At 37.4% G+C, this 13,352-nt stretch overlaps 3 protein-coding genes across 3 annotated transcripts; all 3 read left to right on the top strand.

Moving 5' to 3' along the window:
* Nucleotides 1-3,127: 3,127 nt before the first annotated feature.
* LOC105220518 (kelch-like protein diablo) lies at nt 3,128-5,021 on the top strand. The gene is given in 7 exon segments (XM_054231991.1): nt 3,128-3,450; nt 3,518-3,892; nt 3,954-4,270; nt 4,394-4,446; nt 4,449-4,597; nt 4,650-4,751; nt 4,816-5,021. Coding segments are annotated over 7 exon segments (1,398 nt in total). The 5' UTR covers nt 3,128-3,228; the 3' UTR covers nt 4,996-5,021.
* Nucleotides 5,022-7,159: 2,138 nt separating this feature from the next.
* Nucleotides 7,160-11,044, top strand: LOC128922205 (uncharacterized). Its single transcript, XM_054231989.1, has 5 exons — nt 7,160-7,424; nt 8,657-9,375; nt 9,446-9,531; nt 10,038-10,723; nt 10,906-11,044. The coding sequence occupies exons 1-5, from the start codon at nt 7,238-7,240 to the stop codon at nt 10,947-10,949; spliced, it is 1,722 nt and encodes a 573-aa protein (XP_054087964.1). The 5' UTR covers nt 7,160-7,237; the 3' UTR covers nt 10,950-11,044.
* LOC128922235 (uncharacterized) lies at nt 11,021-11,873 on the top strand. The gene is made up of 2 exons (XM_054232049.1): nt 11,021-11,725; nt 11,784-11,873. The coding sequence occupies exons 1-2, from the start codon at nt 11,021-11,023 to the stop codon at nt 11,832-11,834; spliced, it is 756 nt and encodes a 251-aa protein (XP_054088024.1). The 3' UTR covers nt 11,835-11,873.
* The last annotated feature ends 1,479 nt before the right edge of the window (nt 11,874-13,352 follow it).

Genomic DNA, 13,352 nt, shown 5'->3' with positions numbered 1-13,352 from the left:
CAGGACGTAAGCTTGCGGATTGGATGAATGAGGAGGTTTGCAGGATATAAAAGCATATTTTATGCAAAAAAAAGAAAGGACAGATGTGAAAGAAAATACATGTAAGTTGTAGAATGACCAAAGAAACTTAGGGGTAATTTCATGCTAGCGACACTTCTTTATAGCGAATATTCCAATATGAATAGTGGTCGTTTCTCAAAATATTTCTGAAAGAGTCCATGTTTATAATATGTAGCATTTTAATGATTCCTATCAAATTTTTTTTGTTGAGAAACTTTTGGAATTTTCGAAACACATTACTTTTACAAAAATTAAATAGCATGTGTATCAAGTTTACCATGATTCGAATTTTCGAAATTTCGAAAAACTACAATTAAAATTCACAAAATGTATAAAACTTATTCATAGAAATATGCATGTGGAATATTTTGAAATTTTCGAAACACTCTTAATAAATTATCAACTATTTACATGAAAGATAAAACGAAGCAAACAGACCAAAAATTAAATTTTTTTGTGAATAACTGAGTCAAACTGTTGAATTTTTCAAGAATTATAAAAATGCAATCCATTTCATTTAACTTAAAGATAATTATACGGCTAAGGATATGCGTTATGAAACGAAATTCGTGAAAATAACGTAAATTTTCTAACCAATTTCACTAATAAGTAAGTAAGGAACGTTTTGGAATTTTTAAAACAAATAAAATAAACACTAAATATGCATAGTATAGTATATAAAATGCATATTTGTTGTTATATTTTGATGATATTTGCTTTATTGCTGTTAGAAAAGTATAAGATACGAGTTGTAAAACAACCTGGCAGTTCTGTTTTTCTGGCGTTTTGAACAAATATTACTTCACTTAAACTCAAGCATTTTCAGTATGCACGTGTTTTAGCGTTATTCTACTTATAAAGTAATTCCAATTATCTCCACTATTTTACTCACTTACTAGACGCCTTAATAAAGCTTAATTATGCTACTGCTAATAAATCAAAAATTTACCTGAAAACAAAACTATTTAGGGTTATGAATATATGAGCATGTAACTAAGTGTATGTATCTGTAAAGAAAGATGGCGCCAGCCACCAAGCAGTGACTTTTATGTATGTAATGTAATAATAATAATGCAACGTGTGCATTAAAATAAATGAAAATTCATAAGAATGTGTGTATGCTGGACGCCCATTAAAACCACTACACCGGTGTACTCCACCGACGGTGCGACGCCTACTTAAAAGCCTACAAAATCTCGACCGAAAGCTCATTTTAACCCCAAAGCATTCGTTTGCGCATAATTTATTGTTCATAAATTCAATTTATGCAAGAAAATTACGCACACAGACACATACTACTACTTAGAGAAAGAGTACACTTAGAAGAGGAAGTATACACGTATTCACACTCATCGCCTTAGATGAAAGATAAAGTTTTCCTCATGGTGATGTCGTTTAACGTGGAACGGCATAACTGAGCAATCGAACGAAGAAAAAAAATAACAATAAAATCTAAAGAAAAACAATTGTGGTGAAGAACCAAGGAATCAGCCAAACACTTATACTCAAGAAGAAAAGGCGCGAAAACCCCAAGACAAAAATGTAATGGAGAAATTTCGCTGGTGTTGAAAATGACTTGACTAGTGTGGCAACCGCAAGTTGTTTTAGCAGCGTTCAAAAAAACTTACCAGTAGGAATTTGGTTACGAATATAATAGGTCAGAAGACACCTCTGCTTGAGTTTTTGCTTAAAATCCAGGTCATCTTTAACCATAAAATAAGTCCCAAGACGAACTATATCTTATAAAAGTAAAGTTCATTTAACCAACAAAATATTTTAATAACCAGTTGAGAATTGCAGACACATTAGCGTTATGAAGGAAATATTGGCTTGTTAAAAAACTATGACCACAAAATATCCAAGCAGATTCAGATAGAGAAAAGAGAGCAGTTCTGCATTAAGAAAATCTGCGATGGTACATTCTCGTAGACATTCGGAGTGGTGTTCCTCGGAGATGGTCCTAGCGAAGTTCCAAGTAAAATATCTTTCGGAATATGTCCTGAAAACTGATCTCTCTTTTCTGATTATTTCTTACATCCATGGAAACCGGAACTCACTCAAGTTCCAGCAGAGCTTTCATTTCCTAACTACATTTCTTTTCGCTCACCTGTCTCGACTGGTCGGCTACATGCTAATGGCTTAAATGCGCTCAATGCTTTATGGGACATGTAAAACACAATAAATGCATTTATTCGAGCCAAAGTCGAAGCTCTAACAAGTAAATGTAAATATTTATTTATGAGACGCCAGACGACGAATATTTTTTGAGTGGCGCCCAAAGGTGTTAGAAAGCTTTGAAATATGCGTCAATGATTGGAGAAGTAACATAATAATCAGTTGAATAGCGGATAATGAGAGTAAAGTAGAGAGAGATATAAAGAGAATAAAAGAGAAAGGCATAAAACCAATGAGGGAATAGAGTAAAAAATATTGAATTGGAGAGACCTTATAACAAGATTTTCTTCGGTTTACTAAAGATCTGTGAACCAAACCCCTAAAAAAGGTCTGTAACACTCCAAATCTCCAGCCAACTCCCTTGTTCATCGAACCGATACTGAGCTTCATTTTACTAACCTCAAAATTAAAACACCGCATGAAACACCCTCTATTATCTTAGAGAAAAGAGATCTTATTAGCCATTAACAAATTCTATGCTTAACCAGCCCGTCTACAATATTTATCAGTTCAGTCAGTATGAGTTCGCCTGTTAATCCGTCAAGTCGTGTTCGCTTTGAAGTTTAAGTATTTATTATTCTCACGATTTAATTAATAAGTACTAAACAACTGCAGTACAAGCCAAGCGCATTGTGATGTAAATAACAACAACAACAGCAAAAGCAAAAACAATAATATACCGGTCATGAAAAAATCCCCTAAAGCTTTAGACGCTAATAAGTGAAGACTGTGCTGCTAAACTATGTAGATAATTGAAGATTCCACGAATAAGAGCTGTCGATTCCTATCTAAACATAGATTTGGTTTGCTTAGTTGTAAATTTCTTGAGGAACTATCTTAATTTCTGGATTTAAATTTGGCAGGCCACCTTTTGAGCTAGACTCGCATCTATTCCATGTATCAAATACTTTAAAAAACTATTTTATTTTTGTCTGAAATGTTTGATGTACTTCAAAAGATCGACTATTGACTCCGTAAGCCACACCAATAACGATGAGTAGCTCATCCAGTGATTGCTCGAGCTCTGCAACATCAGGTATATACTGTGAAGGACCTCAAACATCTCCGACTACAAATCAACAGGAAAGTTTACAAGAAGAAGGAACTAATTCTTTAGACTACACCTTGGCTAGAGCGGATCTATTAGACAATGAGGAACAGTGTAATATTTTACGACGACGTATTACAGATTATGAAATTAGGAATTTCATGGAGGTAACTATATATTAAAAACATCTTTGCAGAATATTTATACAATCTCCCATCTCATTTACTATTTCAGGTGTGTAAGAGTCCTGAATTCTTGGACTTCAACGTCGAACACTTGCAGTGTATTGTTGAACATGATGATTTGAAAGTAAGCTCGGAGGCGGATATTTTTTGGGCCATCCGACGTTGGTATAAATATGATGAGGAGGCACGGAGATGCCACTTACCCGATTTGATTGCATGTTTACGACTAACACAATTCGATGTCGATTTCTTATATTCTCACATAAATACCCTACCAGGCTGTGAGCTACTCGTAAACAAGGCTGTAGAATGGTTGCTCCGACCTTGCGCACGTGGTACTATAACACTGCGCTACACGAAGGCGCGCAAAGTGCTGCAAACCGAAGATGAAACCTACTGGATCATTGTACAAACTCGAGGAGATGTGAGTGAACACAAACTTATGAAGAGTTAAGACATAATTATAATATATATTCCCAATACAGCATAGGTACGTGGACAAATGTCTTATCCGCTATAGCAAAGCTCTAAATGAATGGCAGAAGTGGACCGACATAAAACTGGAGCGCAGTAACTTTTGTGTAGTACAATTGGAACATATTATCATCTGTATTGGCGGCTTAGAACGTAATACCAAGCCGAGCAATCATGTCAATCGCTATAATTTGAGTACAAAAATTTGGGAACCAATGCCATCGATGGAACAGCGTCGGTTTTACATGAGTGTCGCTTGCTTGGATGGTAAAATATATGTCTGCGGAGGGCAGAATGAAAAATACCAAGCTTTGAACACCGTGGAAGGGTAAGTGGTTTTGAAAGAGACTTAGACCAAAAGAGATATAGAGGAAGGATGAAGACCGCTAGATGGTCTTAAGTCGTCTCAAATTTATCCAACGCACCAACTACAGTTCGCACATCTTTCTAGGTTCGACACGATTGCTGAACGTTGGCAGACTATTGTTAGTATGCCCATAAGTCGCGCGGTGCGGGTGCTGCAGTCTTGGATGGTAAACTTTATGTGATTGGTGGCTTTAATCGTGCGCATTTACGGTCTGTGGAACGTTACGATCCAACGAAAAATATTTGGACACAATGTGCGGAAATGAATGAGGCACGCGGTTGGCCTGGAGTGAGTGCAAAAATTATGAAGGAGTCTAACATATTTAACGGGGTATATTTAGGTCGCGGTACACGATGGACATATTTATGCGATCGGTGGTTGGTTCAATGGCGCAATGAGAACGGTCGAACGCTACAGTTTGTCAGCTAATAAATGGACGACAGTGAGTTTTGTGATTACTGAGCTCAACGAGAGCTTCTCAAATCTTATAAAATGTTTCTCTATAGATATGTTGCCTGAATGTGGCACGCGGTAGCATTTGTGGCTTGTCTATGAATCAGACACTATGGGCGATAGGTGGCTATGGCGATGGCGCACTGAAGGGCACTGTGGAAGTGTACGATGATGAAAATGATACATGGGTGGAACAGAAAATGTTGCCAGAAGCTGGACGTTATGTGCATTAAGTGTTTAAAAATCTAAGTTTGAAAAATAAAAGTGATAAAAGTAAACAAAAAGATGTTTTCTTTATTTAATTTAATGTGGCAACACGGTAAATTTTTAAAGTGTTTATAATTGAAAATAACTCTTATACATTACACATAAATACTCTAGTTCCGAAGAAAATTATTTTTGTAATTATATGGCAACCCTTATTTGTTTCTCAATATTTTTTTTCAATTTAATTTCAATATATGATCTGGCGAAAAATGTATATGTATAACAATTTAAAATCATAAAAATAATAATTATATTTTTTAGTCGCAGATGACAACCTTTTTTTTAAGCTTCGACGATATATATAATATACATAATTTAATATTTCCTATGGATCAACCATTACTTTTTGGAAACTGCATACAAGAGATGAGATAAAGTCTGGTTAATATTATATCTTCCTTCCGCCTTTTTGTCTTTCGATGTATCGCGGCTATGTATAAAGTGCTATAGAACTAGTATCTGGCAATACATCTTTGAAAGGACATAACCTACAAAACGACGCTTTGCACGATTAGTTTGGATATTGCGTTCAGCAGTTAATGACGTGTAAACATGGAGTTCACTAACGCCGAAATTCGCGCTATTTTAAAGGTTTTCTTCGTTAAAGGCAAATCAGCTAGAGAAACGTTCCTTGAGATTAGTGGTGTTTTGGGGGATGGCACTCTATCACTTCGAACTGCGGAGGAATGGTTTCGACGATTCAGAGCGAGTAAAAACGACACCATGGATAAGTCAGCCGGCGGAAGACCTGTGACGACGAATACCGATCAAATCATGAAAAATATCGAGTTAGACCGACCATCTGCAGAAGGCTGGATACGTACACAAAAAACATGATTTGACGCGAAGACACCTTCTGGACCGAATCAACGCCTGCGATATGCTGCTGAAAGGGAACAAACTCGACCCTGGCGACGAAAAATGGACCACACACGACAGTATCAAGCTAAAACGGTACTGCTCAAAGGCCGGTGAATAGTCCCAAACAGTGGCTTTGTGTTTGCTGGGATTGAATGGGAATCATCCACTATAAGCTACTCCCATTTTTCCATACGCTTAATTCTACCATCTACTGCGAACAACTGGACCGCTTGAAGCCGGCGATCAACCAGAAGCGTCCAGAATTGGCCAACAGAAAGGGTGTAGTGTTCCACCAGGACTACGACAGACCGCACACTTCGTTGATGACTCGGCAGAAGCTCGGGAGCTCGGATGGGAGGTTCTATCGCATCCACCATATAGCCCGAACATAGCGCTTAGTGATTACCACCTGTTCCTGTCCATGGCGCACGTCCTTGGAGGTGTAAAGTTGAACTCAAAAGAGGTTTGTGAAAATTGGCTGTCCGAGTGCTTCGCAAATAAGGAGAAGATATTTGACAACATTATATTTACAAAACCAAGAAGTAATTAGTCAAATTTTATTAACAAAAAGTTGCCATACTGATTAGTCCATTTAAGAAGAAGAATTATCGGAATTTACTGGAAGAGAGTAGATATGACTTAACTGTAGGGTTAGCACAGGTTTAATTAGCTTGAAATGCTGTTAATGTGAATCAATTTAGTCTCATATAACTGTAAGATATAGATATGATGATATGTTTTCGGTTTGTAGACTTCAATGAATCGAAGCTTCTATCAATACTTCTCCATCTGGCTGTGATCCTATCGAATTTCTCATCCAGCATAGAGTTGTTCAACTTTGTCGGGCCTGACAGCGAATTCTATTATATTACTCATCATCGCCTGAACAAGTACTGTTGCAAATAACAATATTCCTATCCTCTTAACCAGAAAACCTCAAGATTTATGCATCTGTGAATTGTCCTACCGCGGAGATGTAATACTTAGATATAGTATGCGCATCTTGCCTATTAATAAAGAGGCGCCTTAAATTCTGGCAAGTCCATTTGGGAGTATTCACTAAGTATCTATTAGCAGACAAAGGAAGAGAGCGATATGCATTTCAATGAAAGTTCAATTATTATTTTCATTATCTAGCTAAGTAAAATCTTAGCTTGCGCTTGACGTAAGAGACAAACTTAATGCTCTTAATGCTAGAGTCTAAAACAGGTTTTGAGTATTTTACATTACAAAGGCAATATATTTATTAGTCGCCGACGAACACTTGAACTTAACGGATTGCAATGCTCGGATGCATTTTTGTATACAATTTGTATTAAACAGTTATTAAAAACAAAAAAAAAAACAATGGAGCGTTGTTGGAAAAGTGAAAATAAACCGATTTTAGCGAAGAGTGCTTTGCACTCCGGCGAATCAAATGAGAAGGAAACCATCATATTAAGCAACTGTGAATTAGAACAAAGTGATATTGATGTGGTAACGCAAAATTTTTCTTATGCAACGTATTTGGATTTGTCATACAATAAGAAAATAGGTAGGAAATTTTAATGAGTGTGAGGTGTGACGTATAATGAAGTAATTATAGCGGCTGCGCACAAGACAAAAAAAAAATGTATTATTAGCGCATATGCTGACTGCGCATGTTCTGTGTAACAGGAACAGAAATAAATTTAATTCATTTAGTTTGATTTGCATTTAATTGCAATTACAAGCTTTATTGTTTGCGGTGATTTTGCTGTTATTGTTGCTTTTTTTTTTGCTTATTTGCATTATTTGTTTATACTAACAGTTTTAATTGTTGGTTGTTATGGCACTGTTGTTGTTAATTATTGGCGGTAAAAATGCCGGTATTTGATGTTACATTAATATTCTTAGAAGAAATATGTGCACAATTTTCATTATTTGTTTAATTAGCATCTCATCATCATGAGGCCGATTTCTCTGATTCATGACAGAGCCCGTTATATGACCGTTAAAAAGTGAAACAGATCACATCTATTTCTCAGAAAACGGTAGCCATCGACTCTCCGGAAAAATAGAACAGTCTTAAAATTTTTCTGAGCAGATTAGCCGCCCATTACTTCGATAGTTCCACGGTCAGGGGGAGCCATGTTTAAGCAACGGCCACGAAACCAATCAGAAACTCCTTCGAATGGCATTTATACAGTGGCAGACACTTCTCTAGAGTAGTATCATGGTTACAATTTTCGATCGAAGTGAGCAAACGCGACATAATGAAACATATGACCCAAGCGGTTTTTGTTGCTGCTCGAGCGTCAAAAAGCATTCCTCCAAATAATTTTAAAGAATGCTACCGAGCCCTTGACTGCATAAAAAACCGGATCCGCTCCGAATACATACGCAATGCCCACGGTCTCAGTTATTTCGCGCTCCTTCAACCGGGCGTCTGTCAATATAAGGTACTTTTGTCGGGTTATACTTCCGATCTCTTGAGGAAATCTCATCAAAAACCAACATACGACCACATTGAAGCCCGTTAGACCAATTGCTGAGGGTTAACATCAATGCAGAAGAGTCATCGTTTACAGCCTCAAAGCGCTTCTTGAATTAACTCTGCGAATTCATTTCCAAAAAAAAAATCGAACCACCGAGCAATATTACCCAACGTCGAGTCCAAAAGAATACGAAAATACTAATTAAATTTCTGTACATATATTACCCGCAGTCTACTTGGGATATTTTAGCCTACTACAAGTAACACCGTTTCAAATGGTCTAAAAATGTAATATCATCCTTTACTTTCAGCATCAAATAAATTCCTACTGACCCCTACAACGCTGTACCTTAAGGGCTGCACGAGTTTGCATGAAATAAAGTACAACTTCAGCACGTGCACGCTGAAAGTACTAGATATTTCAGGCTGTCCCATTGACTATCAGGAACACTTCACGAACTATGACTTTCCGATGCTAGAAAGTCTTACGCTCAGTTGGCAAAAGGTGGATTGGCAAAAGCTGCTAGGAAAACTGAGGGCGTTGAAAAATCTAACGCTGGAAAATGTTAGCAGTCAAACTATACAACTCACAAGCGCAAAAGAAAACCCACAAAGCTTCGAAACATTGCTACTGGCGCTGTCCGATTGTAAAAATATCAAATCTGTCACTTTTGGTAGCCTGCTTAGTGTGCATGATATTGGTCACTTGAGCAAGTTGATTGACAGAAAACTGTCATTTCATATTAAAAAGGAAAGCGGTCAAAATTTAAGCATATTGCATAACTTACAAAACTTGGACACGCTCTATCTGGAGTACGTCAATGATGTTAAAGATGATGATTTGTTAAATTTGATAAAAAGTTGCGCAAACTTGTCAAAAATAACATTGGATTATTGTGATGGCGTGACAAGGGATTTCATATTCAGCGCTGCTGAGTTCTTGCGCGAACGCGATAAAGACGAGCCACTAAAGGCGCGTCTCAACCTGGAGATGTGTGGCTGCGCTGGCATTACAGAAGAAATACAGGAGGTAAGTCCCGAGTTCCTACAAAAATATGGAGTCTTTCTAATATTATTTATTATTTTTTTATCCACCCAAGCATCCTCTATATGCGAAAGCTGAATCCGCTTTGAGCTTAATATTATTCTTCGAGTGCAAACATCCAACAACTAGCTACAGAAATGAGTGAGTACATAAATGATTTTTTAATTGTGTAAGACTAGAACTCACGAGGTGTCGCTTGAAATGGAATACAAATAAAATTCAAACCAAAGTTCGGAAGCGAGACCTGCCACAAATTCCAGGTCCCAAGCATTTTACTACTTAATATTGGGATCTTTGAAGTCTGTTTCCCAAGAAAGGATCTCTTTTGGATCAACTTTATGCACCATATAAGATCTAGGTCGGTCCGATCTCCAAGATTTGATCCTGAGGCCCTGAATAATAACTTGTAACAATTCGTAGATTGCGGTCCGGTTACCATTCAGAAGAAACATTTAGAGTCCCAAGTGATGTGATTGGCGTTGCAACCGTTTAGCCGGTTATAGCCGATCTTTTAGATCTTTTGAACAAAGACTTTGGAAATCTACGTTCCAGTTCTAAACAATTTGTCCTCTTAAAAACACTCTTAACTATAGGAATGCCTTTCGAAATGCAAAACACATATAAACTACATTTTTCTCTGATTTCAGCCTCATCGTACCCTATCCACCGCCAAATGTACAACTGAGCATTTATGTACTCTTCGAAATCTACAAAAAGCTCATAAACCTACCGGTTGCACAGCGATTCGCCACCGTTTGTGAAGATTTCGAAAACGCAGCCATCGAAGAGGAGCGACATCTAAAGATAATCGCTTGTCGCAAAGCGAAAATCGTACACAATGACATCTATGATGCTTACTTGGAGATTACGTCTGAAAGCAAAGATTTTTTCCAAGAACTCTGCTGTGAAAATGCAACAAAAATGGCGCTCAATAATCGTGTAATCGTCTTTGATAAGATACTTGATGATTTTCCAAAACTGAAGCGCTTAAGGCTCATAAATTGCTTTATCGCTGAAGAGGAGTTTCCTATGAATAAGCAATATAATAATATCAGCGATTTGGAAGTATTGGGTGCAAATGCTTTTCGACTGTGGCAAAGCATAGCTATACTTTTTCCGAATGTCGGCATAGTAAATCTAATGGATGCTGCACTCGAGAGCCCTTTGGAGATAACGATGTTTAGAATACCACGTTTTAAAGAGAACATAGTCTTCCAAAATATCACGAGGTTCACTGTGATTGGCAATATTTTGTGTGATGAGGAAGGGGAGTTCCTAGCTAATCTAACACAACTGAAAAATTTCTCTATTGTCAGAAACTCAAAAGTTACAGGTATGTTATTACAATTTTGAGAACCTATTTTGCAAAGAGATTAAGATTATCTAACTGAGTCTGGTATTCTAGGACAAGTTGTCCAGCTTGATGTAGAATGCAATACAAGATATCGAAATTTTCTAAAATTTGAAGTTTCCTAACCTCACTTTATATTTCAATTAAAACCTTCTTTTTTCAAGCAAACATATCGCCGAGCTCAGCAGCATCGAGGAGCTCCAACTGAGTTACTGTGAGAATTTGAGCCACTACTACTTAGCAGACGTGCTGAGTTCTTTATCACTGCGGTCGCTTGACATGCGTCACAGTAGGTTCGTTGATGTCTCTATGCACCTCACGAATCTCATGTGGTTGAGTTGTGAAACGCTCGCTACACTCAAAATCGACTGGAAGCTGGAGCATACCATTACGGCATTACAAACGCTGCAAGCATTAAAGGATATTGAAGTGCGAAATTTCAATACAAATGCTTGTACAATTTGTATGCGTGACGAACTGTTAAGGGTTCAAGATCAGAACTTACAAATTCACTCGCCACACTGCGCATGTGCTGAAGATCTCCAATCAGGTTTAATACCACGCTTTTTTCGCACGCTCATCGCGCGTACTAACATCAAAAAGCTGACACTCGAAGCTGAAGTTTTGTGTAGAAATCTCAATTACTTGCACCACCTGCGACACCTAACGCATCTCAGCATTATTGCGAAGAAAGCCGGGCTGGATGGTTTTTGCATACCAATGAATTTCTCTCAAGCCGTTGGACAGCTTGTGAACTTGGAATATTTGTATTTAGCGAGGTTTTTCTACTGCTATGACGACGTTATTTATATCGTCGATAGATGTCGCAAACTAAACGAGGTTAGATTGAAGCAGTGTGTTGGATTCTCGGATGTGGTGCCCTATGACCTAGTCGAAGTACTGAAGCACAAACGCGCTAAGGATCAGCTGCCATTCAGATTATATATGCTTAACCTGATGGTGGACTCCAGCGAAGCGTGTAGTGTGAGTAGTAATAATTTTGGCATTAAAGAATTTTTAATTGAAGCCACTGTATTTTCAGGAACGCTCGGGCGACAGCAATGAGGAAGTAAGTAGTATTGTTATCCTATAAGAACGATTTATAATGAACATAATTTACTATACAAACAGGTTAACCGCTTTGAAGATATTGCAGATTATATAAAAGTAATTTTTCTTTAGAACCGAAGCAACAAATACCTTCGAAATGCAGTTAAAAGATTAAAGAAGAATATTCACACTTGATAAATAAAAAAATTAATAAATGACTGAAAACACTTTGTAATACAATTCAGTATTTACTATTTACTTCATGTACACTGTTTTTCTGTACTCAATATTGATTAGCTCCCCTATGGGTTAATTAGTCTATGAAGGCAATTAATGGAACTCCAAGAGCCTATCTTCATAAGATTTTTCATTCCATATTCTTCAAAGATTTCTCCAAGCGCCGGTTTCTTGCTGCCCTGGTTAGATTATAGTAAAGTTACGAACAACATGTCTAACATAAATGGGTACTGCAAAGATCAGAATGGAGCATAACTATAGCCTGTATTTCTTGAAATAGCTTTTGGAAAGGTTGATTTGGTCAGCATTAAGTGACACAGGGACTGAAAGTTTAAGATATATCTTAGGTTAGGTTAAGTTGGTCTGGTAGGCCTAAAGGCCATGCATAGACCAGTTATGCTCCTTAGCATAGAGATGGAGTGGGGTTCCTAAATGTCTGAAGCGTTATCGCAGCGCAGAATAAACGTATAAGAGATGCTCCACTGTTTTCTTTGGTGCCCCTCTCTTTACACTTCCTGCATTTCTCCCGATCTGACAGCTCCATCTTGTAGGCGTAAGTCGCTACTATTCTGTGACCATTAAGAATGCCAAATATGGTCCAAAGACCTATCAAAGATCTACCGCTTTGCACAGTGACAGTGCATGGGTTTACCTGTGTCGATTATGTTTTCGCGTTAACGATTTCGTTGCCCTCGATGCCTGACGCCCAGTAGAAATGTATCCACATATTCCTGGCGACACTCTGGTGTTCAAAACACTTTTGGCCTATATTCAAAACAAGACTATTGCCTTGATTGCTGCCTGCTAGTTGAAGATATGATCTTCGTTAATATCACTAAAATGTCAACTATCTGGTAAAAAATATTGACATTGGTATTAACACTATTTAAACTTCCAAAGTGGAATCCGAGAAAGACCTTCGTGAGATGACAGCAGCAACACAATAAAATACATAAATAAATCTTCAAAAGGTGCATGCCATATAAGAGACCTTACAATTTACCCCATCAATGAATGGGTTAACAGCAAGAAAAAAGCGTACGAAGCAACAACAATAAGTAAGAAGAAAGACCACAAAATGAATGACGAAACACTGATTGCCAGCCTTTTATGCCACTCATATGGAAATGATATGCCAGAAATTTGAGTAACTCATACATAATATAATAAGCGCATATCCTTGGATACCGTGTCAGGGCATATTATGTACATTAACTCCGGTTGCGACTCAATCATAATGTTTGTTTGAAGAGAAGATCTATTTATTGTATTTTTTCCTGGAAATTCGAGTCAAATACGAGTTTTCTCGGATATTTATAAAGGT

The sequence above is a fragment of the Zeugodacus cucurbitae genome, chromosome 5 (assembly GCF_028554725.1).
Source record: "Zeugodacus cucurbitae isolate PBARC_wt_2022May chromosome 5, idZeuCucr1.2, whole genome shotgun sequence".
Classification (NCBI taxonomy): domain Eukaryota; kingdom Metazoa; phylum Arthropoda; class Insecta; order Diptera; family Tephritidae; genus Zeugodacus; species Zeugodacus cucurbitae.
The sequence above is the reverse complement of the archived record's forward strand: the minus strand, read 5'-3'. Positions and strand labels throughout refer to the sequence as shown.

Coding starts and splice junctions, on each gene's coding strand:
- LOC128922205 (XM_054231989.1), top strand. CDS start 7,238: ATGGAGCGTTGTTGGAAAAGTGAAAATAAACCGATTTTAGCGAAGAGT. Junction 7,425..8,656: donor GTCATACAATAAGAAAATAG/GTAGGAAATTTT, acceptor CTTTACTTTCAG/CATCAAATAAATTCCTACTG. Junction 9,532..10,037: donor ACAACTAGCTACAGAAATGA/GTGAGTACATAA, acceptor CTCTGATTTCAG/CCTCATCGTACCCTATCCAC.
- LOC128922235 (XM_054232049.1), top strand. CDS start 11,021: ATGCGTCACAGTAGGTTCGTTGATGTCTCTATGCACCTCACGAATCTC. Junction 11,726..11,783: donor ACTCCAGCGAAGCGTGTAGT/GTGAGTAGTAAT, acceptor CTGTATTTTCAG/GAACGCTCGGGCGACAGCAA.